This window comes from Symphodus melops, assembly GCF_947650265.1.
Source record: "Symphodus melops genome assembly, chromosome: 5".
Taxonomy (NCBI): domain Eukaryota; kingdom Metazoa; phylum Chordata; class Actinopteri; order Labriformes; family Labridae; genus Symphodus; species Symphodus melops.
This window is the reverse complement of record NC_136695.1, coordinates 22,006,527-22,033,239: the sequence shown is the minus strand read 5'-3', so window position 1 is coordinate 22,033,239 and position 26,713 is coordinate 22,006,527. Positions and strand designations below refer to the sequence as shown.

General features: G+C 41.7%; 2 protein-coding genes across 6 annotated transcripts in view; one reads left to right on the top strand and one right to left on the bottom strand.

The window, feature by feature from the left end:
- Positions 1–24,141, top strand: fam131bb (family with sequence similarity 131 member Bb; the record flags this gene model as incomplete). 4 transcript variants are annotated; one of them, XM_079343305.1, is made up of 9 exons in its annotated part: positions 5–325; positions 10,512–10,549; positions 12,764–12,799; positions 13,186–13,279; positions 14,694–14,918; positions 15,053–15,193; positions 16,824–17,143; positions 19,343–19,609; positions 20,441–24,141. In XM_079343305.1, exons 1-9 carry the CDS (start codon positions 298–300, stop codon positions 20,648–20,650), a joined length of 1,359 nt encoding a protein of 452 aa, XP_079199431.1. In that variant the 5' UTR covers positions 5–297. The 4 variants fall into 4 exon arrangements, with proteins under 4 accessions (XP_079199433.1, XP_079199431.1, XP_079199430.1 ...); XM_079343304.1 differs by having other exon boundaries at positions 13–325; positions 13,186–13,288; XM_079343307.1 differs by lacking the exon at positions 20,441–24,141 and having other exon boundaries at positions 1–325; positions 13,186–13,288; positions 19,343–19,618.
- The window catches only part of clcn1b (chloride channel, voltage-sensitive 1b), a 30,416-nt gene continuing 25,522 nt past the window's right edge, over positions 21,820–26,713 (bottom strand). For both annotated transcript variants that reach the window (XM_079343290.1, XM_079343289.1), the window contains one exon: positions 21,820–26,545. In XM_079343290.1, the coding sequence (XP_079199416.1) occupies positions 26,096–26,545 (450 nt within the window). In that variant the 3' untranslated portion in view covers positions 21,820–26,095. The remainder of the gene's footprint in view (positions 26,546–26,713) is intronic.

Here is a 26,713-nt window from a genome sequence, read left to right as displayed (position 1 = left end):
CCCCAGGCATACTGATTTACTAACCAGATCTCTTCTAAGACACTGCACTAGAGAGAGGGAACAGGAGGGAGTGAGAGAGAGAGAGAGAGAGAGCGAGAGAGAGAGAAGACGAGAGAGAGAGAGAGAAATTGTGTGTGATTGAGTAAGCGCAGAAGGGAGAGAGAAGAGGAGAGAGCGCAGGATAGCAAGAAAAAGAAGCTCGAGCTGAGAGGTAGAGAGTCGCAGGAGGAAGAGGGAGAATGCACGGTGTCTGGGTAACACTTCCACGCTTGTATCCAGGGCCTTTGTGAATACACCATGGGATGCATTGGCTCCAGGAGACTGAGTAAGCACCGCTTCTCTTCTTCTCTCTTTCTGGTTGCAGGCTAGAGGGGGGTTTTGTGGTAGAGGTAGGGGGTGGTGACGAGGAGGATGGGGGTCTTGCCACGCCAGGAGCAAGGGTTTTTTGTGAGGAGATTCCAGACAAGCTTTCTGAACGTGTGTGTGTTTCTGATGTATTTGTTGGTCTTTCAATGTAGCGTATCAGCATGGATATAGATGTATACTAACAGAGGGTGCACACACAGCATACAGGCAAGATGTCAGAGACAATATGTGTTAAAAATGTGCCACTGTGTGTGTGGTTGCATCCCCCAACTCCCCTCCCTCCCATCCTCCTCCGAGCTCTTGATTTATGATGCTGTTTGGCAGTATGTATATGTGTGTGAGTAGGAGGCAGAGAGGGATGGAACGGAGTGGCAGAGAGGGAAACGGCAGGATAGGCTTATTTATAGGGCGAAGTGGCTTGGAGAAACAGAGGGAAAAGAGAAACGGGATAATGCCATTGTCAGGGGCGTTTGTACAGTTATTATTTGCAGGAATAATCGGGATAGAGCGGGATAAAGAGGAAGAATTTCAGTGCAGGCTGGGAGGAGGGGAGAGGGAGGGGCATATACGTGCAGGCGAGGGTGTGTGGGATTGATGGGAGTTTTCAGGTGAGGAGCCTTTTGAAAGACAGTTTAAGTAGATTAACAGCAGCACTGCTGCTAATAAAGGTAAACTGGGGAGGGTGTGTGTAAAAATCATTCAGGTTAAACAATCAGTTGTTTGCTTGCAGATAGTCAGACATGTTGCAGTCAATATGCAGGTCTCGCATCCTATGTGTTATGACTCACACTCAGGTAAAAATAAACAAAGCCTTCCTTCAGTGTTAAATATTAATGAACCACTTAGCACATGCAGCTCTTCAACATGTTTATGGCAAAGCCTTGGCCTGAACACAATGTCAGTGTCTAAAGTGCATAACCTCTACAGGGGTCATGACTGTTCAACACAGGCTGCAGACAGGATCTCATGTGTGTACGTGCGCATCTTTCTTTGACCAAATTTAAATACTTGATGAAGAGGTTTTTTAAAAATACATACAGACTGTGCGAGTGCAGCAGACTGAGCACTACATGGCACAGTTAGGAAGGCAGGTGTGAACTGAATACAGCAGAGGCAGAGACGGGATTTTTGCACACACACATTGCAGAGCAGAGGAGGAGATACGGGGGATACTCTGTCAACACTACAGGTCAAAACAGGAGTTCTAATAAACACCCAGCGACTCCAGCTGCTGAATATAATGTGAACGAAGGCTTTGGAAAGGTGTCATGCTAATCTGATTTGGAGCTGAATACTGATAGTCTTTTTACATCAGCGATATAAGCGAAGTGAAAGAAGCTTAAGGATTCAATAATACTGCCAGTTTTCAAATCAGGGATAATTGATGAAGATGGATGAAGTGCATTGTAGTCCGTCTCGGTCGGTGGTATGTTATAGAGATTTTTTTTTTTAAATCAAAGTCATGGAATATGTGTCTTCAGCATGCAAATGCTCTCCTTTACTTCTTGAGCTGTAGTCCCAGCATGCACATAGAAATGAACAACACAGATCGGTGGCAGTGCTGCCGGTGTACAGGCGTGGTTGTGTTTATCCTGGGTGAGAATGGTTTTAGTGTGTGCTATTGATCGGCCTTCTCAACTGCAGTCCACGCTGCCAAGCAAGGATCAACAGGAGGAGAGGCACGAGCAGATCTGTCTGCGTATGGGAGTAGTCCCGATGTATCCGCTTGTAACACTATCACTCCTGGCTCCATCGTATCTGGCAGTGTACTCTGTGGTCGGACTTTGATATCCGTTTGTACTCATACACTTCCATAGTACTTTTGTCTCACAAAGTGTTTTTTTTTTCTTTTCTTCCAAATGTCCTGCAGAAAACGGTACGTTTTGCTTTAATTGATTTAACGTTGGATGTGGCACAACAAAGTGAAGTCGCAACATTTGGTTTGCAACAAATGATTTACCCTTTAATTTTTTTATATTATTTCAAAATTCTGGTTCTGGAAGGAGAGTTGCTCTAACTAAAATGTGTTAGTTCACTTTATGTTCAACCATTACGTTCGCCTTAAGACTGTTTGGAGTTTAAAACTGTTTCTGTCGAAGGCGCAGTCCACAAATCCAAAGTGCAGCATGGACATGGAATGATTATTTTAGGTTGTTTTTAAACTGATATACAAGAAGCTACTGGCCCCAAACCTTTAAACATCTGCTTTAGCACATCTGTCCACCACCCCCACTGTAAGTAGGTCAGGTGAAGACGGACAGACAGACAGCGATGTACAGTAGATGAGATGTCAGCATCCATCACCGCTCCGGCGAGCAAAGGCCTTGAGAAGCAAGTCACTGGGCGGTGCATGTTCTACTTCACCTCATTGGCGAGGAGCGGCAAAGAGATCTACTGCAAAATAACTACAAACCGTATTTCTCTCCTGTGACTCAGCATGTGTGTGTAGTTCACAGCTTCTGGATGCCTCACGGAGAACAAATGTATACAGCTGCCCATTACAGTGTTAGTAATTCTGTAACAGCAGAATGATTTTGATCACATCTCCAAATGTAGTGTTGATAATTGGATTACACATTATTGTACTAAAAGCTTCACTTCAGAGGCAGTTTCCTGGATCTAGTTACCAGACTGCACTGTACCTGAGAGTGCTGCGAACAGTGATCTCTGTTTAATGAGGGCTTAGTGTGCAGTGTAGAGATAACTGATATGGTTCAGGCTGCAGTGCTGAAATTGTAGATATGAATGTGGGACATTATGACAACTCTCACCTGTTTGTGCTGCCTGTAAGCACATGCTCTATCTCCTCTCTGAAACCACACTATAGTCACTGATTCAAAAAGCACTGATTGTCCACTCGGTGTGTGTTTGTTTTTATTTCTACTTACAGTATGTGTCTGCACCACATATGTGGTACTGACTGAAATGTGTCTGTAGCACAGACAGCTAGAGTATCGAAAGTGTCCGAAAGCTTGAACCCCGTGTTTAATCGAATAAGCAAACAAGATTATGAATATGACTAAACAGTCCCAGATTTAAATCAAAATGGAGACAGCTTAAAGCTTTTGATGTAGGTAAAGTTTTAAAACAGCAGCTAATCTTTGACAAAATGTATTATTTAATAACTCAGACTTGTTTTTTAACAACAGGTAAAGCTTTCTGTTACTTACTTAGCAGTGAGGTCTAGTCGTGTAAAAGCATGTACAGTATTCTCTATAGCAGGTGAGTTACACTGGTGCACTTCTTTAAAATAACATTTATTTTTACCCAGATCAGTGGGATTAAAGACATGTCAGGAGAAGGCCAAGAGGCCACACACTTAACAGACCCAGCTTAAGAAGCAAACACTATATGTGGTATAGTGCTCTTAAATAAGTTATATTTTATAGTTTTCATGATCAAACTCTGCTAACATAAAGTGTTTTTACCAAATTTAAATCCCAGCGTGTGTCTCTGGGTCTGAAGTGTTTCTGCAGCATATTCATGTACGTGTTCATCGATGGACCTGTGAATGACCTCATGATTCACACTACCTGTTTATTTATAGGCCCATGTACTGTATGCATCCTCATTGTGTTGTCCCATCACTTTGGATTTTCCACCTTAACGAGACAGATTCGCCACCATTTAATACATAAAACAGACTCCCCTGTGGACGATGCCCTTACACCCATTAAGACACGGCGTCAAGTATTTCACTATCAAACTCTGAAATCTGGCACACGGTGGTGGAGGCCGATCGATTGGCTTCTTTCCAGGTTGGAAAAGCCTTGTGCACATGAATGCCTTCAAGGTGAATAAGTCAGTGATGTAGTACCCCTGAGACACGTTGGGACCTGATGACCCTTACCTGTGTGTGAGAGAGTGTGTACGTGTTTGTGCTCATACATCCAAGGACTTCAGTGTAGCACACATGGCTTTAAGTCTTTACCTACAGATTTATGAGTGTGTGCTCCTCAGTGTCATATTTCTGCTGTGTGATAGCACGGTTTGCCTTGTCACTGGAATCCATGTTGCAAGGCTGGATTATTAGCAGAGAGGGAATTGATTGAAATGTGTGTGCGCGCGCATGTGTGCATGTGTGTGCCCTTGTGCATATCATTGTCACCATGTACGTGTATGTGGCAGATCACAAGTACGAGGGCTGTGTGTGGGCACATGATGGCAGGTGTTTCTGTAAACAGAGTGACTCAGCACTGGAGTGTGTTATGAAATTGAAAAATAATGCAGTGAAAGAGGGAATTTCTTCCCTCCCATTTGATCTGTGTGTGTGTGTGTGTGTGTGTAGGTGTGTGTGTGTGTGTGTGTGTGTGTGTGTGTGTGTGTGTGTAAGATAGTGTGTTTGAATCTATGGGTGCACTCAGCATCAGTGCATGACCAGCGTTGATTGTCTCTGTGTTATCTATCTGTTGCTACGAACCACTTCAAAGCTGATAAAGAAAATTAGCATTTCATGCATTAAAGGCCTTTGAATGTTAAACAAGAAAATAACGTTTCCTGCACACAATATCTGTCGGATCAACTGATTGTTTTCTCACTGCATGTGCAGAATCAGAAGACAGAAGTATTTTCCTGATAAGTGCTAAAGGTTCATTATATATCTATGAGGTTGTTTACAGAGGTGATCAGGTTTATGATGCTAGGCTACAGCTTTCTCTTCAAAGATACTGCCTCCCGTGGACTCTAAGTTACCACAATGGGTGCATCAAAGACTGCTGTGACCTCGTCGCCCTGCATCAGTGATGAGACCTGCACAGTATGGCAGCCACATTCATGCCGACACAGATTAATGAGGGGTGTGAGTCCAGCCAATGACAGGGGCACGTACCATAGGAATCCCATTTTACCAAATTCATGGCAGTAACTCCTGCTTTTTTTCCCCCTTTGTGTCGGAGCCTCTGCATGTGTGTGGATAACATCCTGAGACACACTTAGCTTCGCTTCCCTCCCACCATGGATCTGGGCTCTGCTCCTCAGCTGCTCTTGCTGAACTCTGGAGCTCAGTAACACAGCATCTGCTCATGTCGCTGCAAGACTTCTGACACTGAAGCCGGTACCCCACCGTGGCAACCAGCCTTACTGCAGCTGTCATGGTGAACGAGCACCCAGCACCCTGGTTCTTATTGCTGCAGGGCACTGGGACTACAAAGGACAGATGACGCTCAAATGCTTTCCACTTCAGTAGGAGCCATCAAGCAGCTCCAGTCAGAGCTGGAGTTGACAGTGCAGCCGCTGCAGATCTTTGGCTTTTTGTTACGGGCGGCAGCTCTGCTCCCTCTTGTTTTTCCTTCTCCTCCATCACCCCACCCCTCTCTCTCTCTCTCTCTCTCTCTCTCTCTCTCTCTCTCTCTCTCTCTCCCCCTTTATCACTCCTCCTAACTCCTTCTCCTCTGTTGAGCTAAGCCTGGCTCCCCTATGACTGCAGGGGGGTATCCAGAGCCCCACCGCTGTGTGCAGTGTGTGTGCGGGGGAGAAGGGAGAGCGCCAGAGGAAGAAAGGCTGGCTCAGAACTCCGGTAATATACTCTGTTGTTGCTGCTGTTTCCTCAAGGAGAGATCCTGCTTGCCTCTTCAGGAGCAGAATTACGCATTTGCTTACTGCGTCGCTGAGAGGCCAGGAAATCACCTACACGGCTGAAGAAATGCAGAGCATACAGCGGCTAAAATGGCACCAAGATGCTGGATAATGATCACTGACCCATCGTATATAGAGGTCATCTGAAAAGCACAAACAACTATGAATAATCAGAGCATGATATAGACATCTAAACCTATGTAGCTCACTTCACAAGCAGCACATGTTTTGATCTTATTTTACATGATGCAAATAGACACTGGATGATATACGTACAGCTACATAAGGTACAAACTCTGAAGTAAATGTTTCTGTCAGTTGCTGTTAAAGGCTGCAGGGTGTCCCAGTGGTAAAATGCTGCTGCACTGAGTTTGTTCTTCTGTAGTCCAGAGAACTCTTGAACCATATTGTGATTCATGTAGGGAGAGAGTTACTGCTGATCTACTAATTGGCCAAACAAGCTGAGGGATGCAGCGATGAGATACTGAGAAAGCCAGGGAGAGACACAGTGTGTGTCCCTGTGCTTCATATAACATGTTGCTGTAGGCCTGAATATGTATGTGGGCGTTTATATATGTTCGTATAGGGTTTGTGTTTGCAGGGCAGATTTTTAACCGAGATGGGTAAGAAATCTGGGACACCGCCCCGGCAGAAAATGAGACATTTCTCTGTCTTTCTGGTATCAGCCAATAAGTAACCATCTCACAGCGCAGTGCCACAAATCAAACACGTCTGACTAATCCCTCCGAGGTCACACAGAGTTTGTTTCTAATCGTGAAAGTAGTGCTTGAATTAATTGTGTCCACCCTCTGTGGAAAGGGCAAATCCTGATGCACAGTAGCTTCTTAATTACTACCATGTTTTCCAGGAACACCTTAATCACACTCACACTTATAGCAGCGTATTATCCAAAAGGTAGATTTACAGCATGGCAGGGACGACGTTAGGGCCCGCAGCGTCAACACATGGACTAAATAATTACCAGCAATGTACCTTTAGTTGAGAAATGTCCTTTAAAAACTGTATTTTCATGTTTGATCCATCAAGATATACAAATGGAGAAACATTATGTATAAATAGGCTAAAATGAGGGAGAAGTATTTGAACCAATGACAACTTATTACAGAATGATAGACCTTATAAAACTGTTACGCAAACTGGCATTGGTTCTGAATGATTAGAAAATATTGTCGTCATGGGTTTTGTTAGATTTTTAACTTTGTATCTTTTTAGTTGGATACTTTAAAATGTGCTCCATAAAGAAGAGACTCTCTTGATGAAATGTCAACGGTGTTTCAGGAGGATAAAAGTAGTCAAATAAACTAAGATGGTTTCAAATTCCCTCTGAGCATTGCTGAGCGATTGCTCACACAAACGGTGAAGATGTTAGGTCACAGAGACCTTGAGTTTTACATTTTTGTGACCTAATCTTTTCATTTCTACCCAAGTGTGTCGAGGAAATTATCAAGACTCCACCCAAAAAGACTCCTTACACTCAGATGGCTCACGTTGATGAAAGTTTATATACATGATTCAACACCTCACGTGTGGTTCAGTGTCTCAAACATAACTGCCAGACACTCCCAAAGGCTCTGCAGATACTCAAAAAGACATTATCATTATCAAGGTCATGCCATATTGACCCACCTAGAATAATCTGTGACATGTTGGAGCTTAAAGTGAACAACAAGTCTTTCCAAACATCCTGCAGATATCAGGAAGACACTCTCCAAGCTGTCCTTGGTCTCTAGACAAGTTAGTATCAAGTCTGACTGACATCAGGGACGGGGAATTAACAGTACAGATTAAATAATTACAGAAATTCTTTAACAAAGTGGATGGTTGTGCCTAGTTTAAAGATGGAATTCTCGATTTCAGAAATAATGGTCATTAAAATGTTTTACCAGGCGATTATAATGCCAGGGGAAGTTAACCTTTTAAATGTTGTACTAAAAATTACACAACATCACTATTTGATCATAAAAAGGCATTTGTGGAAAATTGTGTCGTGCTTAGTCTTGTGATTTTTGAGTTATGGCCAAATGTGTTTCTGAGATGAGGGACCTTTGATCAAAAACGTCAAATCAAAGCTGCCTTTTGTCCAGATGGATGTATGCCCCGATATGAACATTTTCCTTCATATCTTCCTGTCTGAGATGTTGTTTTTAGAGAATGTGTCATATTAGCAATCGAGAAAAAACATCTCTCCAGCATCCACCAGCTAAACAACCAATGTTGTTAAACAAGTTCAGTATCTGAAAAGTACTCTCCAAAATCAAACGTTTCCTGAATCCCAGAACACAAAAGAAAATCTGTACTAATTTCTAAGCCGTATTGTAGCTTACTTCTTGTGACAAGTGAATTAACTTCTACACACAAAACCAATGGAGTGTCCCTTTTTAGGGCACATTTAGCCTGTTCATTTATAACCAAACAACTATTAATACAGAACCAGTATGTAGCTTCAGCTGTGATGTCCAGAAGTATTTAGGGAATCGCTTACTACACAAAAAAAAACATAAAGTAGGTTGAAGAAAACTGGGGCAAACAAAAGGAGCAATGTGAGGCTGCGAATGTTGAGAAATCACAGTCTGAAGAAATCAAATCATTTTACAATATTTTCAACCACTGAATTGTGAAAATCCCTTTGTGAAAAACAGTATAAATTGTACAAATGAGGCAAGGCATGGGGTTTGGCACACCCTTCACTGTGCGAGTAAAGAGGGTCAGTTTTCTGGAATGAAGTGTGTCCCTCGTCTCCTGCCCTCACAGTGATCTGATGCGACTGGATGGAATTCAGAGGGAAGGGTAATATCAACAGAGACAGAGTGGAGTTGATGTTTCTGAATCACTGGGTCAGTGGGTCACAGACATCGCTGGACAACCACATAGCCAACAACTCTCTGTGTTCCTCAGAGGAGTTGCAAATAATTGCCAAATGCAGCTGTGAAAAACATGATTGGCTCAGCACACACACACACACACACACACGCGCGCACGCTCACACAGAGCTGATACAGGAGTGAAGCCCCTGAGAGTTGCACACACCGAGAGCATGGACCCTCTGATACACGGAGCATGCACCTAGAGACTGGGGCTATGTTTAAACTCCATTACCAGTACAGACTTGTTAATTAAACCAATGTTTTAATTAGGATTTGGACAGCCAGAGGAGGAAGGATAATAATGTTCGTTTATCCAGCCAAGAGCATGTATTTCTCATGACTCCCATCTACAGAGTGCTGGGTGGATGGCTTTGTGTGTGATCTACCTCTTAATGTTGTCATCTGCATATAGAGAATGTTCTTTAATCATTTAGCTTCAGTGCCTAACGAGTAAAACATGCAGTTGGTGGATTGAAACTCTCAGTCATATCTTTTTTTATGTCCATAGTGGTGAGCGGTAGGTTGCTAAATAGTTGGTCTGGACAATTAGGTCTAATGTAAATGTTTCCAGGAATGAGGACACACATATTAGTGTTATAAATGGGCCGAACCTGGAGGGAAATTGGAGGATGATCTTTTGCAACTTGACGAAAACTGCAGGGGAAGAATTTGTTTAACCAGCCTAAAGTCTCTCTTCACATGTCAATTAGAAATTGGGAGTTGTATGCATATCTAAAAGTTGTTAGAACCTTGATCATACATTTTGGAGAGTAGTACTAATAAGTTACTTACTTACTAATAATACAAAGAGATTTTGTAAAACAACGAAACACAGAAAAAAAGACGAATAAAAACTAAAAATGACTAAAAGAATATGTATTAAAAATCTATGCGTAACAGCTGAGTCTTAGGATCTTGAGCTTTGATTTTTTTTAATAGTGTTTTGTTAGTTTTGTGCCTTTATTTGAGAGACAGGACAGTGAGTAGAGTTGAAAATCAGAGAGAGAGAGAGAGAGAGAGAGAGAGAGAGAGAGAGAGAGAGAGAGAGAGAGAGAGAATGGAATAACATGCAGGAAAGGAGCCACAGGTCAGACTTAGCTTCTGTACTGGCAACATGCTTATAACTCACCGCTATAGGCTAGCAGCACCCCCAAGCTTGGATTGAACAGTGTTTCGCATCGTTTCAAGTCTTACCTTCTCAGGCAACTTGTGCCACAATTGAGAGGAATAGATGCTAAATGTGGCTTCACCATGTTTAGCATTATTATTATTATTTTTTTAAATGGCCAATAATCCAGAACCAGCAGGCCTAGATTAAGATTAATATTTACTTTATTGATCCCATAAGGGGAAATTCTGTTTTTACACTCTGATAATCATGCAACACACATTTAAGAGGAAAGACAAAAAAATAATGAACATAAGAACTCAGACAACAAAGGGAAAGTGATATGACAGACATGATACTATTGAAAGAAATTGCTGGCCAAGGATTTAAGGTGCAACATGAGTGAAGAGAATGATTGATAGTCATAGTAGAATAGTGAATATGTGATGTGAAATGACTCCTTATTCTTATTAGATTATATTTCCTTATATATCTCCTTATATATATTAGAAAATACAAAGACTTACATATTTCTTCTTTCTCCTCTCTTGTTTTCTCTGTCTTTCCCCTGCTCTCAGCGGCGGATGGCGTGCCAGTCCAGAAGGATGGGGAGCAGGTAAGTCTTCAGTGATCCCTCTGGCTCACCTTTCTTGTTGACTTCCTCTGGCGATGGACTTTTGCTGCAACACCTGAGGAACCAACATCGCTTCTGCTTTGAAAGCAGGATTCACATGCAGCTTTGTTATTAGATATAGCAGCTCAGCCCACACGCACTCTGTAAGTACTAGTGCTTAAGCTAGTTGATTTATAATAGTGATAGCACATGCTGTGTCATTGTCAGTTGCCTAACTTCCACTACTCTTCCCTGCGTAAGATGGGATGATGTCGCTGGAAGACTGAGCGAAAGCTGATTTTGTTGGCTCATTGCTGTCGCTGTGACGTCTGTTGCTTAAATAGATAACCGTCTGACAGAGTCGCTGCTCAGTGCTGGTTCAATTCAAAACAACAGAGGCATAATTCTTCCCCTTTTCTAACTTCTTGGACACCCATCATCACATCCTCCTGCCCTATTTCTCCTTACCTGTCTTCTCAAGCTGCTTTACTGATCCCCTTCTCTCAAACTGAACCAGGACACAAGAGAAGGTGCCATTTTGGACTAAAATATAGAGAACTCCACTTTTCACCAAATGCACTGTGTACTGATTTCATCATTTATTTATGCACCATGCCCCAGAATGCCCTTCAGTCCTGTGGAGAGGAAAAAAACAAACAAACACACACACACACACACACATCAGCAGTGTCAGGGCTATTGGATGCCACGTAGGAAAAGCTGCTTCAATAAGCCCAGCTCTAGCACTCAAGTGTTTTAAATCTCTCACCACACCCACTACTGCAGAGCGAGAGGAAGAGAGAGAGAAAGAGAGAGAGTCAAAGAGCAAGGAAGAGGGAGCAGAGAATAGAGTTACAAGAAAAAGAAGTTAAGAACTGAATGAGGTTGTTATTGAAAATCAGACTATATGCTGCATGTGGCTAATGGAGATGTTGTTAGACAATTCCTAATTATGATAAATAATTAATTAACTGTAGGAGAGTTGAGCCAGGAAGCTAAAAAGAAAATGTGTCACTTTTTTTTAAACCAAGAGAGTGCTGCTAGGTAGCTAGCATAAACTTGAAACGGGATTATAAAAAAAAACAACTAACTTTGTGTAAGCTAACAAACCCCATGAAAAAGCATGTTTTCAGTTTACTTACAAACACACTTACTCTTTGTTTGAAAAGTACTTTAACCATAATGTTGGATTGTTTTCTTGGGTTATATGTTAGACCAGGAAGACATTTTTGGTTATATTGAACAAAATATTTTGTGCTAATAGCTTGGAGGTGACAGAAAGACAGTTTTGTAAACTTTGGACCGAGTCGACCTCGGTGTCTGTTTTCAGTCTTTTCGCTTTGCTAAGCTAACTAACTGCTGGTTCCAGCTTGATGTCTACTCTGCAGACTTGCACAGTTTACCTTATATTAAAACACCTAGGGTCTCAGTAATCTAAGAAATATGTTGACATTGCCACTCTTACGACAGCTTGGTAAATTAAAAAAATCAGCTGAAGGAGATATTTGTCATAATTATCGGGGAGCAGCTGAATTCTTGTAGCGCTGTTTATTTACAATGTCTATCGTCTCCCAGCTTGACTGTCTGTGCAGATCGACAGGGAGTGAACACATTTTAGCTCAGACACTAACCCATCAGTGTCTTGGTCAAGTTAGTGTCAATCCTGCTGATAGAGTGAAATTGTACGACAGAGGCTGTGGCTTTGTTTCCCCACGTCTACCTATATATACACACGTAAAGACACACACTCCCGCTGTTAGCCCCAGTCCCCTGTCTGTCTGCAGCATCAGATACTGTTCGACACAGGACTGACATCTCTGTCTCTTGTGCTCACACGATTTTCTGCTGGCTTTCAGTGTTTTTGGCAGCACATGTAAAAGAGAGGGGACGTGTTCATCCGTAGCGTATTCACTCTGCTATACATAACTAAGCAAATATACTGATCCCTGTTTAATCCCCTGCTTTCTCCCTGTCATTCTGGTCCTTGACTCTTGCCTTCCTCGTTCCTGGAAAATCCTGTGTTTCCGTCCCTCTTTATTTTCCTTCTTCTCTCTCTTTACTCCCTTTTTTTCCTATGCATGTATGACATGTAAACCTCCCTTTGTCCCTCCTCTTTTTGTCTTCTGCCATTCCCCCTCCTATGCATGTCAATGTTATCTGTCCTGTCACTCTCTTACTCTTTCCCCATCCCTCTCTCCTCCTATTTCTCTTCCTCAGCATGGACGTTCAGAATTTTCATGGGAAGGAATCAATGTAAGTGTTGTGACACCATTCCTTCATCGACTACCTTTCCTCCTTTTTCTATTTGTTCCTTTCCCTTGTTTTGATTTAGCTCACCCTTTAGCAATCAGCTCTTTCTCCCTCAAAGATCATCCTCTCCACTTCGGCTTTACAGATGATCTTTTCGGTTTATGGTAGTGGTGCACAGTAGTGAGCACAATAAAATAGCACAGGAATTACGATTTTTGATAATGCAGATTTTACCTTTGGCATTAATCCAACATCTCCATCACCTCTCCTCTCCACTCACCCCTTTCTAACACACACCGTCCTGATGTGTGCCCTGTCACACCTCCCATACAATCCTTTTCCCCACACTTTTGTCCCCTCCTCCATGCCTATCCCTTCTCTCCCTCCAGCTGTCTATGGAAGACACCACATCAATCCTGCCACGGCTCAAGAGGAACTCAAACGCCTACGGCATCGGGGCTTTGGCTAAGTCTTCTCTGTCAGGTGTGTCAGGTGTGTGTCTGTGCTGTAACTGGTAAATCGACCCCATGTTGGCTCCGCCCTCAGAGGGCGCTCGAGTCAGCATGGTACCCACTCGGGTTCCCCTGAATCACTCCCTCTCCCCGCTGTGATAACACTTGTCAATGGCTCCTGGGAGTCATTGACGGAATAATTCCACCTAAAAAACACAACACACACACACACATGCTCAGTCATACAGCCGAGAAAAGGTGAGTGATGAGTGGGAAGTGTAGTTTTTTTTAATGTTAAGTGGTTGTGAAATTGTGGTGTCCTGAGTAAGTATTAGTATGGATGTGTTCAGTGCAGTGTAGTGAAGTGCAGTGGTTTTGGTTGAATCCAGCTGTTTTGTGCAGTGCAGTTGATTTGAGTGCAGTGAATTGTATTCAGTACAGTGAGGTGTAGTGCAGATGCTGCACTGTGCAGTGTGGAACAGATTTGTCCTATAATTTATTCATTGATTTCATCTCCATGCACCACAGTCAGAGAGAATCAAATGCTAGGGACTTACAGTTTGTGTCATCATGTGTTGGTCACATGACATATTATGGGGATAACGTTGGCTTGGTAGCAGGAATTAAAATTCTTTGTCAAAAAATGTACGTTATTCAGTGTTTGTATGAATCAAAGTTCACAGACAGGCCGAGATGAGAAAAAGAACAGTTTTCTGCTTACACAGCACAGCAGAGCAGAGGTGTGAAAACTATCATGTCAACAAGCCAACCTCTCATTACTCATGCCACACAGCCACCTCACCCCAATTAACCTGTTCCATCCCATGATGCACCTTAGTCAGACAAGACCCATCCGTTGAATCCTCTCCTCCCTGCAGCCTGTGCTGGCGATGCTTTAGACTCATTAAACACATGAACGCCACCTTCACAACCCTCTTCATTTAGCTTTTGTCATTATACATGTTCATGAGGAACCTCATTAGGCTACAGGCATTTTCATCAGGGATTTGACTGATAATGTTTCTGTTCTGGTTTTTCTTGTTGAATTGGCCAACACTTGATATTTTTAGCTAATATTCAATATTGTTTGGATTTGCCTCAAACATCTGAAATGTGTTCATTATTTTAGTATTTACCACAAAACATGCTCAAATTGTGGCACGTGATTTTGTATTGGTTGTAATAACATCTCAAATTGTGATCTCATGTTTATTGAACCAAAAAACAGGTCAGGCCCAATGGTGAAAAGCATCTTTCATTGAAGCTCTAATTAACACAACTACATTATATAATTGTATTATTCAGTTGACAAACCAGTTTATCAGTCAAATCCTACTGGATATCCAAAAAGTCTCATCAACCAACACAGCACCTCTTCCCTCAAATCGTGTGATCACGACCGTGCCTCTACAGCGTCCCATCTTCATCGTCTTCTCCACCTCCAGGTGTGTCGCGCACTATGAAAGAGCGGGTGACCAAGCCCACCGCCATGGCCCAGGGTCGAGTCGCACACATGATTGAATGGCAGAACTGGAGCATGACGACGGTGGGTCCTGGGGGTATCCCCCAGTCTCGCATCACCACCCAGGAGCGGGAAAAGGAGCGTCGGCTGGAGAACGATGCGTACAGCGACCTCAGTGACGGAGAGAAGGAGGCCCGTTTCACTGCAGGTGTGAAACGCACACAAACTCAAACTCAACTTCAAACACACAGCTGAGGTTGTTTAATGACATCATCAGAATGATGCTCCTTTTTTACTATAATATGCATTGATCCCTGCTGGTCCTTTCAACTCTGACCTCAGGTATCCTGCAGCAGTTTGCGATCTCAGAGGCAACACTCCTGGCCTGGTCATCGATGGATGGAGACAGTCCGCGGTCGGGCTCTAACCAGGGCAGCGTGGCTCATCTGAGCGAGGTCAACCAGGAGAGCATAACCAGTCGAGGTAAAAGATTTCCAATGACTACAGAAATTGATTCAGTTTGTTGCTATGGAGATATTTGTTTCTTCTTAATGCATAGTTGGGCTATCTAAAAATATCACATTGCTTAGCCTGATGGTAGGTCTATGTTTAGTTCATTGTTTTACACAAGATATTCATGATCATAGTTGTCTGATTGGAGGAAGCAACAGAGAAACCATACTTCAGCATAACTGTTGAGTACATGTACTTCCTTATTTTCCACCTCATATGAGCAGACAGCATACTAAAAGCTGTGTGAAATGTTTGTGTAGGTGTAGACAGGCGGCCTTTAGTATAGCATGTGTCACGCTGCTTAGTAATGAGAACATACTGTTCAGTCTCTTCTCTCCAGGCTGGAGGCTTGTCTCATTATCCATTTCACATTTTGGACTTTTGTCCCCCTGAGATCCACGGGCCGTATACGGCCCCAAAAATCATGTGATCTTTAGAGCATCATTACTCGTCAGAAGTTTGAGCTGGAGGTGTGCGGTTCTTTTCTTCTGAGATCAAAGATTGAGGGATGTCTGGTCTGTGTGAGACCTTTACGTCTCTCAGTAAACTAAAGTGTGAAGTTGTAAGAGATGTAGATATTCTGACCTTGCTCATCACTGCTGCAGTGCATGTAGATCTAATTTGATCCACCATCTCTGTTGATCATTGATGATATTGCTTGTTAATCAATCAGATACTTCTATTGGCTCTTGGGGTGGTTGTTTACAACCAATCAGAGTACTGATAAATGTCTTTGCCACATGTTGTTTTTATGCATTCATGTCCAATGGTTCCAGTTTCCCATTTGGAAAGTTTTTCTTCCAACTTCAGTGTGTTCATGTGCTTTCAGTTCAGTAAGTTAAATGTTTTAACAAATGCAAAAAACAACATGCATAAACAATCTTGAACTTTAACTTTTTTACTGCGATGAGTGAATCAAAGTGTAAAATATAGATGGGACAAGGAATGCAAAGGAGTTAGCACAGCTGAGGTGTGGTGCTGATATTTCAAATCCTGGTTGTTGAGGTAAATGACAATGATCTGCACCCGAGTCCTGATTCTCAGAGGATTACAGGAGCTTCGGAGATAGATCCTTGCAAAGACTTGTAAGTACTTCTATTTCCAAATGATTTAAATTGTAATGGATGGTGTAAGCCATGGAATATGGAAATATACATTTTGGATTACACAAATAAAGCTATTTTGCAAAGTAGGGCCACTTTTATGTAACACATAATCCAGACAGACAGACCATCACCCTGTATTGGTAAAACTGTCTGTTTCTTGTACATATCATTAGAGAGTGTCACGTGTTTTTCCAAATGAAAAGAGATGAAACCCTGTTTCCCTGTTAATTGTTCATAAACTTATCATTGCCAGAGGCTAAAATGTCAATCTTTTCTCAGACCAGTAATATGTTCAGGAAGTATTTCTTTCAAAGTTTAAAATTAAAACCCCAAAAATCAGCAGGTTGAGATGGCATGAGGTCTTTCTAAGGTTTGTATTTTTTGATATTGTGAAGAACTATTTTAAGCACTGATCTTACCTTTTCCTGTTATGTTTTAAATCTATAAATCTGAAGAACCCTAATGGCAGCTGCTTTCATTTCTCTGTTTTGCAGATCAGATACTACACCACTCCTCAGCAGAGGTGTGGCCTCACACGTACGTCTCCCAGGGCCACTACTGCCTCTCCTCCGACGCCTGGGAGCCCATCAACAATGATCCCTCTGGTGTAGCGTCTCCCCCTGCTGGCTCCTTCGTTATGGGTACTGAGGGGTATGATGGGCAGGTGGCGGCTCACTTCCTGTCACAGCAACAACAGCAGCAGCAGCAGCAGCAGTACACTCTCCAGCAGCAGAGCCAAATGCAGCAGCTGCAGCAGATCCATCAGATCCAGCAGTACCAGCAACAGCAGCTCCTACAGTATCAGCAACAACAGGTGAGTGTGGTGCAGTCACGGTTGGCTAATTGAGTCTCACATCGAAAGAAATCGAGTTGAAAGATGTTTGCTTGAGGAGTTGCCACATTTTAGGAGAGAATATGAAGCCTCTGTCAACCCCTTAACCTCCAATTCAATGATTCTCCACTTCTTTCCATATTCTTTTTTGCAAAGTGGTCAACTGAAAATGTGGAGATGTAAATTGTGTCTCCATGTCTGCATACAATTCAACATCTACAGCTCAAAGATAACAGTTTTTTTTTTTGCGATCGTCATAATATTTTTCATACCTTTAACAATTTTCCTAAACTCTTAACGCACCAACACACCTACAACACACAACTGGCCAAATGTGTAACGTCATGCTCAAAATCACACATTATAATCTAAACTCCAACACTAACTTTCCAAAATGACAACAGTTCACTAATACAGTACACTATGTCCACCAAAACACTGTCAAACATGTCCCAAAAGAAAATACTTCTCCCGAAACATGAGCATGTGTTCTCATCATAGCACAGTGTCATTAAACACTGAACGTCAGATGGAATTACAGAGACTGCATTCTTTTATAGGTGTCAGGCCTTATACAATTTGCTCTGCAGTTTCTTTTGAAGCCTCTTTACATGTTTGATTTGTTGGGTTGAGTAAATGCATGCATTTTGTTTCGTTTGCTGAAGGAATTCAATTTGGAAAAAAACAAAAAAACAAGTTATGATCCATCTCGGAGTAAAAGAAAGCAGAGACAGAATTGCTGCAGCACAGGCTTTTATTTGCAACAGGACATTACTGCAAGATAACAACAATACAACTCTGCACTGATTGTCCTTCAGTTTTGTTTTATTGTCACTAATCACCATGTTGAGAATGGCAAATTGGTGTTCTTTATTTACAGTAGGAGCTTTCCTCTGCCCTCTGAGGGAGGTAGACTTTGAATCCTTAGAGAGACAAAAGACAGTTACAAAATTAGAGAGCAGAGGCCTTCAGTGACTGTAATAGAAAGTAAAATGATTTAAACTTTGAAGTTGGAGTAGCCCTCATACAATGTCCTACCTGCTGGTTTCTTGATAAATCTAGACAATGGATGCCACTGTGCTTAGATTTGGCTTTACCTGTTCACCAGCCTCTATGTATGATAGCCCATGGTTTATGACATGGTGTATGATCATTGCTCTTATTTATCAGTCACTCTGGCCCTTCTTTGAGTGCCACCACACAGTCTAACTCCTCTGCCTACCTTGCCTTTGTCCCGCTCCTCTCCCTTGTCCTGGAACTCGTCTTCCTCTCTTTTGTGCCGGCATTTTTCTTTTTTTCTTTGTGTTACTCTGTATTGTTCCTTTTCCACACAAGGTCAGCCCAAAGAGGACATTTTTACTTTGTACCATATGGTCATGCGATCGAAAGAACCTCAACACATGAGTGTGTTGCCGAGGCTGGATTCAGCTGTTATTGATCTATTTGCACATCTTTAATCAGCTGTTTATCAGTAATAATAGAAAAAAAAAAGGGGTATATTTGAATCTACAATATGAACATGTGTTCACTTTGACTTTAGCCTTTAAGCTAGGTTTCAAACATATAGTGTGAAAACATTTGTAAAATTGGCAGTAAAAATCCATTGTTTTGGTCTTGGTTGAGCTTGTGTCGAAAAGAAGTTCAAGCATTTTACATTTCTGTAAACTGTCTACATTTTGTGTCAAAACAGATGTTGTGCTAACTGTTAAGAGTTTAGGAAAATTGTTCTGTATTGTATTGTTTTCAATAAAAGTATTGGGAAAAAAAGTGATTGTAAAAAACTGTAAAGTTAATTGATTAAAACATATTTTCCTCTTGAAATAATAAACTCAGCACAGCTGGTTAATCTTTTCACTAAGGAAATGTTTAACATACTTACATACATTTACAAAGAATTGTTTCCTTCTAAAATAAGTTGAAGCACAAAGGAAACGATAAAATGAACACATTCATCTAATACAAATGATGCTTCTCTCCTCCTCGACAGATGAAAAACGTATTGATTGCTGCCATTGTCAGGAAATGGAAAATCTGTTGCCTTCCTAATCCTTTTTCCCTCTGCTGTCATCTCGAGGCTTTGTGTACTCTGTCAAAGTATTCGACGCTGAGTAACCCCTGACATAAACAAGCCCCAGATCTCAGCTCTGTCTTCAAGTCTTCCTCCTCTCTCTCTGTCTGCAGTCACTGGAGCATCGGCTGCACAGTGCCAACCACTCTTTGCAAGCGACGCCCAACAGCACCATCCACAGTCTGGTCCATTCGGCTCACCCTCCATTGGTTGATCTGTGGAACACGGGGCAGATGGAGGCCTATCAGACAGAGGCCGGAGGCTTCATGGGTGTGTCGGCAGTGGTGGAGCCGAGCCTGTGTGTTCCCACTGGAGAGGAGATGGTGGGAACGGAACACTCCCCGCTGCTGGAGCAGCATGAAGAGGAGGAGGAGGTCAAGGTGAGGTGAAGGCAGGGTGAGATTACATAAAATTACATCTCTGCTGTTTAATTTTTGATCTGTGAGCTGCTGAGCTCGCACTGTTAGTGGCTGGGATGCTGGCTGTATTCTTTTAACTACAAATGATGTGTCATTTTACTCGCATTGTTTTGGAATCCTTGAGTTTTAAAGTTTATTTTCAGTCACGCTGGTCTGGGTCTGGGATGGTTTCAGGTCATGTCAGGTCATGAAATGATTAGTTGCTTAGTTAATTGTGCACTACAACTTTTAAAATATTTGATAAATATTTCAGTAATTTAGTCACTAGTCTTCACTTTCCAGCTTCTTGTGTGAGAATGTGTTGCTTTTCTAATTTACGTCTGTGTCTATAGTTTGTTAAAATAAGTAATGTTTCTGCATCATACAGTAAGGATCGTTGATTATAAAAAGTAAGGGTTGATATTACAGGGAAGGTCTGATAAAAGGAGTGATGTTTTATCTGAGTTTTTTCTTTTATCTTGAGACTTCAATACTACAAACCGAAAAGGAGCAATCTGCTGGCCTCTGTTGATTTGACTCTTAAAAATCTGCTTTTAAATGAGTGGCCATTTTTATGGAAGAGCCATGTTAAGTTACTTAAGTGCCCTTTAATGCACAAGGTACGGAATTCATACAACCTCTTCATCATGCCATTTGGGTTTGTTGTCATATTAAAGAATTTAAGTTGAAACAAACTTCATCACCGATGTGTTTGTGGGTTTATAAGTAATGAATGAACATGAATCTACTGCTAAACAGCTTCTGCGTTACATCTTAGCTGACAGAAACTTGTTGTTGTGTTTGATTGAGCAGGAGGAGGAGATGACACTGTGCATGGAGCCAGAGTCAGCCATGTTGACTCCACCCACGCAACAAGGAGACGCTTCTGGTGGAAGCAGTCCGGGGCAACCGCCTTCAGAGCCAATCACAGAGCGGAAAGCCTCCGTAGTCAGCTCCAGCCTTGTTCAGACGCTAGAGGAGAAGGACGAGGACGGATCAGCTGCTTCCATGGCAACCAACTGAGCTCCTGGCTGTCATGGGACTCCTTATAACAAAAACTGACCGAGGAGTCAGCGAGGAATGAGCATAATAACACAATATATAGCTATTAATCTGTTCCCTTTTCAGGTATCAACAACACAACTTTTTGGTTGCGAGAAAAATTCTTGGAAACTGGTGAGAAAGGGATTTAAAAGTGGACTCACAATGAGACAAGAGCTGACGCAACAAAGGACACCCATTTCTTTTTAAGCCTTACGTCCCAAAGGTATCTGAGGAGAGGAGTGAGGATGCAGTGACTGAAGAGGAGGAGTTAGGGGAGCACCCAATGATGGAGACATTTCCATTAGAGAAATGAAAATGCATTGAGAGGCAGAAGAGGGGAACAGAAACATGCATGCTTTTTGTGAAGACAAGCAACTTGACCCTGTCATCGTCTTATAATAATAATAATAATAATAATAATAATAATAATGAAAACCTACCATAAGACAAACATTATAATACAAATAATTTTGTAATAAATCAAAAAAGGATAAGAGAAAAATCTATGTATAAGTGTACTATAAGATAAAAATGTTTTCCTATTGGAGAACTACTCTATTTACAGCTGTTAATCAACATGTTAGTGTTTTGTCAAATTTATTTCCCTGTTGCATCAAACACACACTGTATACTTTAAAAATGCAATCCCAAACAATTCCACATGTAGGCTCAGAAAATGTCAGCATTTCAGTGAAATGCAGATAAACCACCGAAAATAAATTGATGTTATGGCATCAGGATGCCCGAGGCACAACCCAGGGACAGGCCTGTCCTGCTGACTGCACACACCGAACCCTGCACAGATAAGGATTGTACTGTAAGATTGTGTGCTTCCTACTCTGTCTCTCTGTATGCATGTTTCTTCAGAGTACTATGGAGTACCTGTACTATACAGCACTGTATAGACTTTGCACTGAACCATAGTAACCGAGGTGGGGCCACAGTGGGCCTGCGGTGAATTTCGTGACAGAGATATGAAGACAGAGCTGCTTAAGCGAAATCTCTTTTGCACTGATGCAATCCTACAGATCAGAGGTTGCCTTCGGATGGTCCATGTTACCCCAGTTCCCACTCTGAAAGCTTTCAGCACCACCGACAACCAAAACCGAGCCACTTAACAACACAAAACCCTCAGCTGCTTGTTGTTGTTTTGTTTTTTTTGTCAGAGACATCATTGAGATAAATTGAGGATGATAACCACTATTTGAATGTACTGTGGAAGACAGATGGCAAAACACGAGCGTTTGTTTTTCATGTCTCCTCACGGTCCACGTGGGACAGAATCTAACATGATGAGTCTTTAAACTGTGGAAGGAAAGAAAGAAGGAAGGAAAACACAAAACACCCACACACACACGCACACACGCACACAAATATCTAAATTGTAACCAGCAATAGGCAGGCACAACACTGGCCTCCAGACCAGTGTAAACTCTGTCACACAGATGTAAATATAATCTGATTATATTTTAAAGTTGCAACTGTTCTAGTGAAGTATGATTTCTTTATTTTTTTACACATCTCAGCCCCACTTTACTTTGGGATTGCTTTCAAGCTCAGTTATGTTTCCTTTTTTCTCATGTGAACCACCACAAATGAAACAGAGGAATGTTTGTGTTGCATACAGTTTATGGCCAACATCAACCATGCGAGTCCATCAGTGGGGACACAAAAATTCAACAGCAGTAGGCCTGAGTTCACAGGAGGGAATTACAGCCTGCGTGCCGCTCAATCAGCCAATCAGGGAACCGAACAGAAGACTTGGACTGAACACTGGAGCCGTATAGATCGGTGTCTTCCTGCTTGTTATGATTACTGTGAAGCAGCTGCCTAGGGTGTGATAGTGATTCTAATGATGTTTGAGGAAGCATGTTTTTCTTTTTCTGTTTTTTGTACTTTTTGTTTGCCTGAGGAGGTACGGGTGCTTTTCCGTTGAGGAGTTGAAAAGAAACCGTTTTAAAAACATGGACTGGACTGTGCATGTCCACTGGTGAACGGTACAACAACACACAACCACTATTTCCATCTTGTCTCTGTCGGGGAGCACCTTCTCCTCTCACTTTGATGATTGTGTGAGAAACTTTCAAGATAAAAAAAAACAAACAAATATAAGTGGTTTATTGACTTGAATGACTTTTATTTATTGATTGCTTCTTTATGCAATGTTGGGGATAATGTTTATTTTTCTACGGAGTTGTTGACATCCCCTCCGGTATGAGTTAGAATAGGTGTCTATGTTGTAAAGCCGTCTGGTTTCTGTCTGGTTTTGAGCACTTTACGGTAATAAAAAAACAAAAAAAAAACACATTTCTGAAACTTTTGTTTAAAGATGGAAGTATGGCAGCTCTTATTTATGAAATCATTTTGTTTGACATTAAAAATCCCTGTTTTATGACTCATGAGGACTAGAGGGCTCAAAACTGCAAACAGAATGTCTTTACACAATGGCACATATTCATTTATTTATTGAACAATTACTCGGTGGGGAGTAACAGTGTGATAGCTTGTACAGAGTTTTTAATTTCATGTAGGTATAAACCCTTCTGGGAGCAGTATCTGTTTCTTCAAAAGCCCAATCATTCATTTGAAAGACTGTGTCTCTTTCTGAGTTCAGCTAAAACAAGCGACTGAACTTGATGAAAAGACACTGCTTCTATCTGGGATCTTTTTATTTATTTATCAGCATTTAAATGAATGAATAAACTAATAATGAGAAGCCAAATATATTCCTGTGGATGTTTAGGTTTTCTGATCACATCTTTATTAACTGACTGGTTTTCAAATGAGTTCCTGTTTTTGTATAAGTTTACTGCCATTTTCCAAGTGTTTCTGTAAACTGTCTGCAGGCATGACACTCAAAATCTGCTTCTGGTCCTCTGCCTTTCTCCTTCTCTCTCTATTTCTATCTCTTTGTACCTGTTCTGTATATCTCTGTCTGTCTGTTTGTCTGTCTGCCTGTGTAGAATTAGTTGTCTGCTGTCTTTTTGGAAGAATCACTGCCTAAAAAAAAACACGTTTTCACATCAACCAAAGGGATTTTGATGCAATCAGATGTGTAATATAGATATAATTTGGTCATGTGTGGCAAAAAGAAGTTACCACTGTAAAAAAAAAAAAAAAAAAAAAAAAAATGCTGTAAAATGTGAATGGCTTCTGTAAAAGTCTGTAAAAATTGGATATATTTGTTTAAAATGGGGCAGTGTGACTGGTGATACCAGTGTAAACTCATGACACTCACACCTATGCATGCTAGTTGGATGGTTGTCACAGGATGGTTCTTCCACAGGGTCCTGGGCCCCCCTCCCCACTCTCTCTTCTTCTGTCATCAACTCTCTGCTCCTTCCTGTTTCTCTTCCTTTCCCCTTTTTTTCCTGCACGACGGACCTTCAACACCTCCTCCAGCTCCTTTACCTGTCTCCTCCTCTTTTCCTCTGGTAGAGAAAGAAGAGCAAATAAACCAACAAATGGCATTTCCTGTGAAAATGTGTGGATATCTTTCCCAGGGTGTAAATAATTAGATCCTCAAATGTTCACCTCTTTTATCTGGAGAGCCGAAACACGTGATTTGTCTTTTTTAACTCTGTTTGGCGGCTGCAGCTATCTCAGGCCAACTTGTTAGTGCTTGTCAAACAAACAGCAATCACTAAGGAGCTGGCAGCACAGCAGAGAATCCAGCAATCCCCAAAACATTCCTCTCCGGTCTTTATCAGGGTATTTATGCCAGGAGAATATTAATGACAAATTCTCAGAGAGGAGTCCTTCTCTGCGGGGATGAGCTGTTTTTCGTTCAAGCTCACATATGAATCAAAGACTGAAGCAAACTGTTGACCTTCACAGCACAAAAAAGGTGTATATATTCATACAAATTTCTCTTTTCAGTCTGAATGCTGGAATGCTGATCGTTTTTTTGATTTTACAAACACTATTGTCTGTCAGATGTCTGTCTGTCAGTACATCTGTTCCATAATGGATGGATTCACATGGACTGTATAAAACATGGAAGTAGTCCCAGTATTGTCACCTATTGGTTTCAAAAGTTGCAAGCCTTAAGCATCCTTACAAACAGCTACAATGCAACTGTCAGTCAGATAAGACACACTTCTTATCATACAAAACTTTTAGCATTATTATAATAAAAAGGGATGAGTTCTAAAAAAAAAAATCCCTCCCCCCTACAAGAAAAGCACACAGTGTGCCAATCAAGAAATGTCATATTTAATTTGCTTTTTGATTATTCTGTAAACACGTTTATTTCTGCTGTCAAATAAGCTTTTTAGTATAAATGTTAATGGAGCACGTCTTTTTGTGCCAGCCTCAAGTGGACACTCGAGGAACTGCAGGTGTTTCACACTTTCATGTTGGTTTCAGTTTTCAACAGCAGAGGTTGCACCGTGGTAGATTATTATGGGATGTGGTACAGACATTCATAGCCTTTTAGGATAAATTATTATAGCTGATACGTTTTCATTCAAAGCCAGCATCGAGTCAAAATTATGAACATTTACTGATAACCGATGTGACTTGAAGCATCCCTTACTTAAAAAGTATCACATGTTCACCAGTAGAAATGCTCATGCTACAAAGTGCTCTCAAAGTGTGACTTGTGTGCTAAACTTGCTTCATTTAAGTTGTTCAGCTATTTGCAAACTAAGGACACATTCAACAGCTGCACTTTGTTTGTGAAGCACTAATTAGCTGATGTTAGCATGCCAAAAAAGCAATGACAAATGTTGACTTGTAAACACTTCACCTGCCAAACACCTTAATGCATACTGAAGCATTTGGCTGTTCATACCAAAGACTGTAAATGTTGTAAACAATAATAATAATAAAAAAGCTAAATGACAATTTAAATATTTATTATATTTAAAAATTACAGACTGGTAATAATGATTTGAGTATTTACCATACAACAAATAAACAATAAATGTAAGTTATAATTTCAAATTAACTTCAATCAGTAAACTTAAAATGCATGATCTGTTTGACCCTGGGGTCAAATTACTTAAGTTTTCATCAAAATGTTTTTTTTCATTTTCATACATTTCATTGCTGTCAGTTCCTTTTTTGATCGAAGGCACGTAATAAAATAAAAAGACATTGCTATATGATAGACTGCTACATTCAACCTCCATGATATGGATGGACGTTGACCAACAGAGATGTTTGTCAGACTGCAGTTAAAAGACACAGGGAGACACCTGAGATTCTGAGAGTGAAAAGTGAGATTGTTGTTACAGTAGAAAAAAAATCCAGTTCTAGACATTTCAGGGGTTTTGTGTGCACCAGCTCATCCTATCCGCTGACAGCAGAACGTCTGTGGGGCCAGCAGGTGAGCGTGACTCCACCTAAGACAGAATCTCTGTCTCAGAGAGAAAAGGAGTGAAATCAAAAGATTTTTAAGTCTGTTATCTTAAATCATCTCTATATAGGCTCATCTGACTCCTCGCTGTCCCCCTCCTCCTGCAGGGAGGATAGTGTGAGCACAGGGCTGGTGGGTGAGGTAGGGGAAGGTGAAGGTGAGGTAGGGGAGGAGGTGGAGGGGGATACTGGCTCCTCTGAAGCAGCCTCAGCTCCTCTTGTGGTGAGGGAACTGCCCTCGATGCTGCTGGGGGAGGAAGGTGCAGTGTCACTCCCAGCAGCTCCTCTGGAAGACAACGATGTCCTTTGGCAGTCCTCCTTGGATTCCATCCTAGACGGGTCTCCCTCCCTCCTGCTCCCCTCCCCCCACAGGTCTCTGTCGCGAGTGGGGGAGGATGGGGTGGAGGAGGGAGGCTGGTGTTTCTTGGATTTCCTGCTGGCATCTCTGAAGCTGGCCAGAGGGGGACGAAGCCTCACGCCACTGCGTGTAGAGCCCTCAATGGCTTTCTGTAACTGTAAAAAGAGAGAAAATTGTATAAACACAAAGTGAGGCAGAGAAAAATAAACATGTTGAAGTGCCGTTGTAGGGAAAAAGCTGTGGGCGGTTAATGGAATAACGGCATGAATCAGAGCATAAAGCATGATGCACCCAGCGACAGAACAACTGAGATCATCACATCT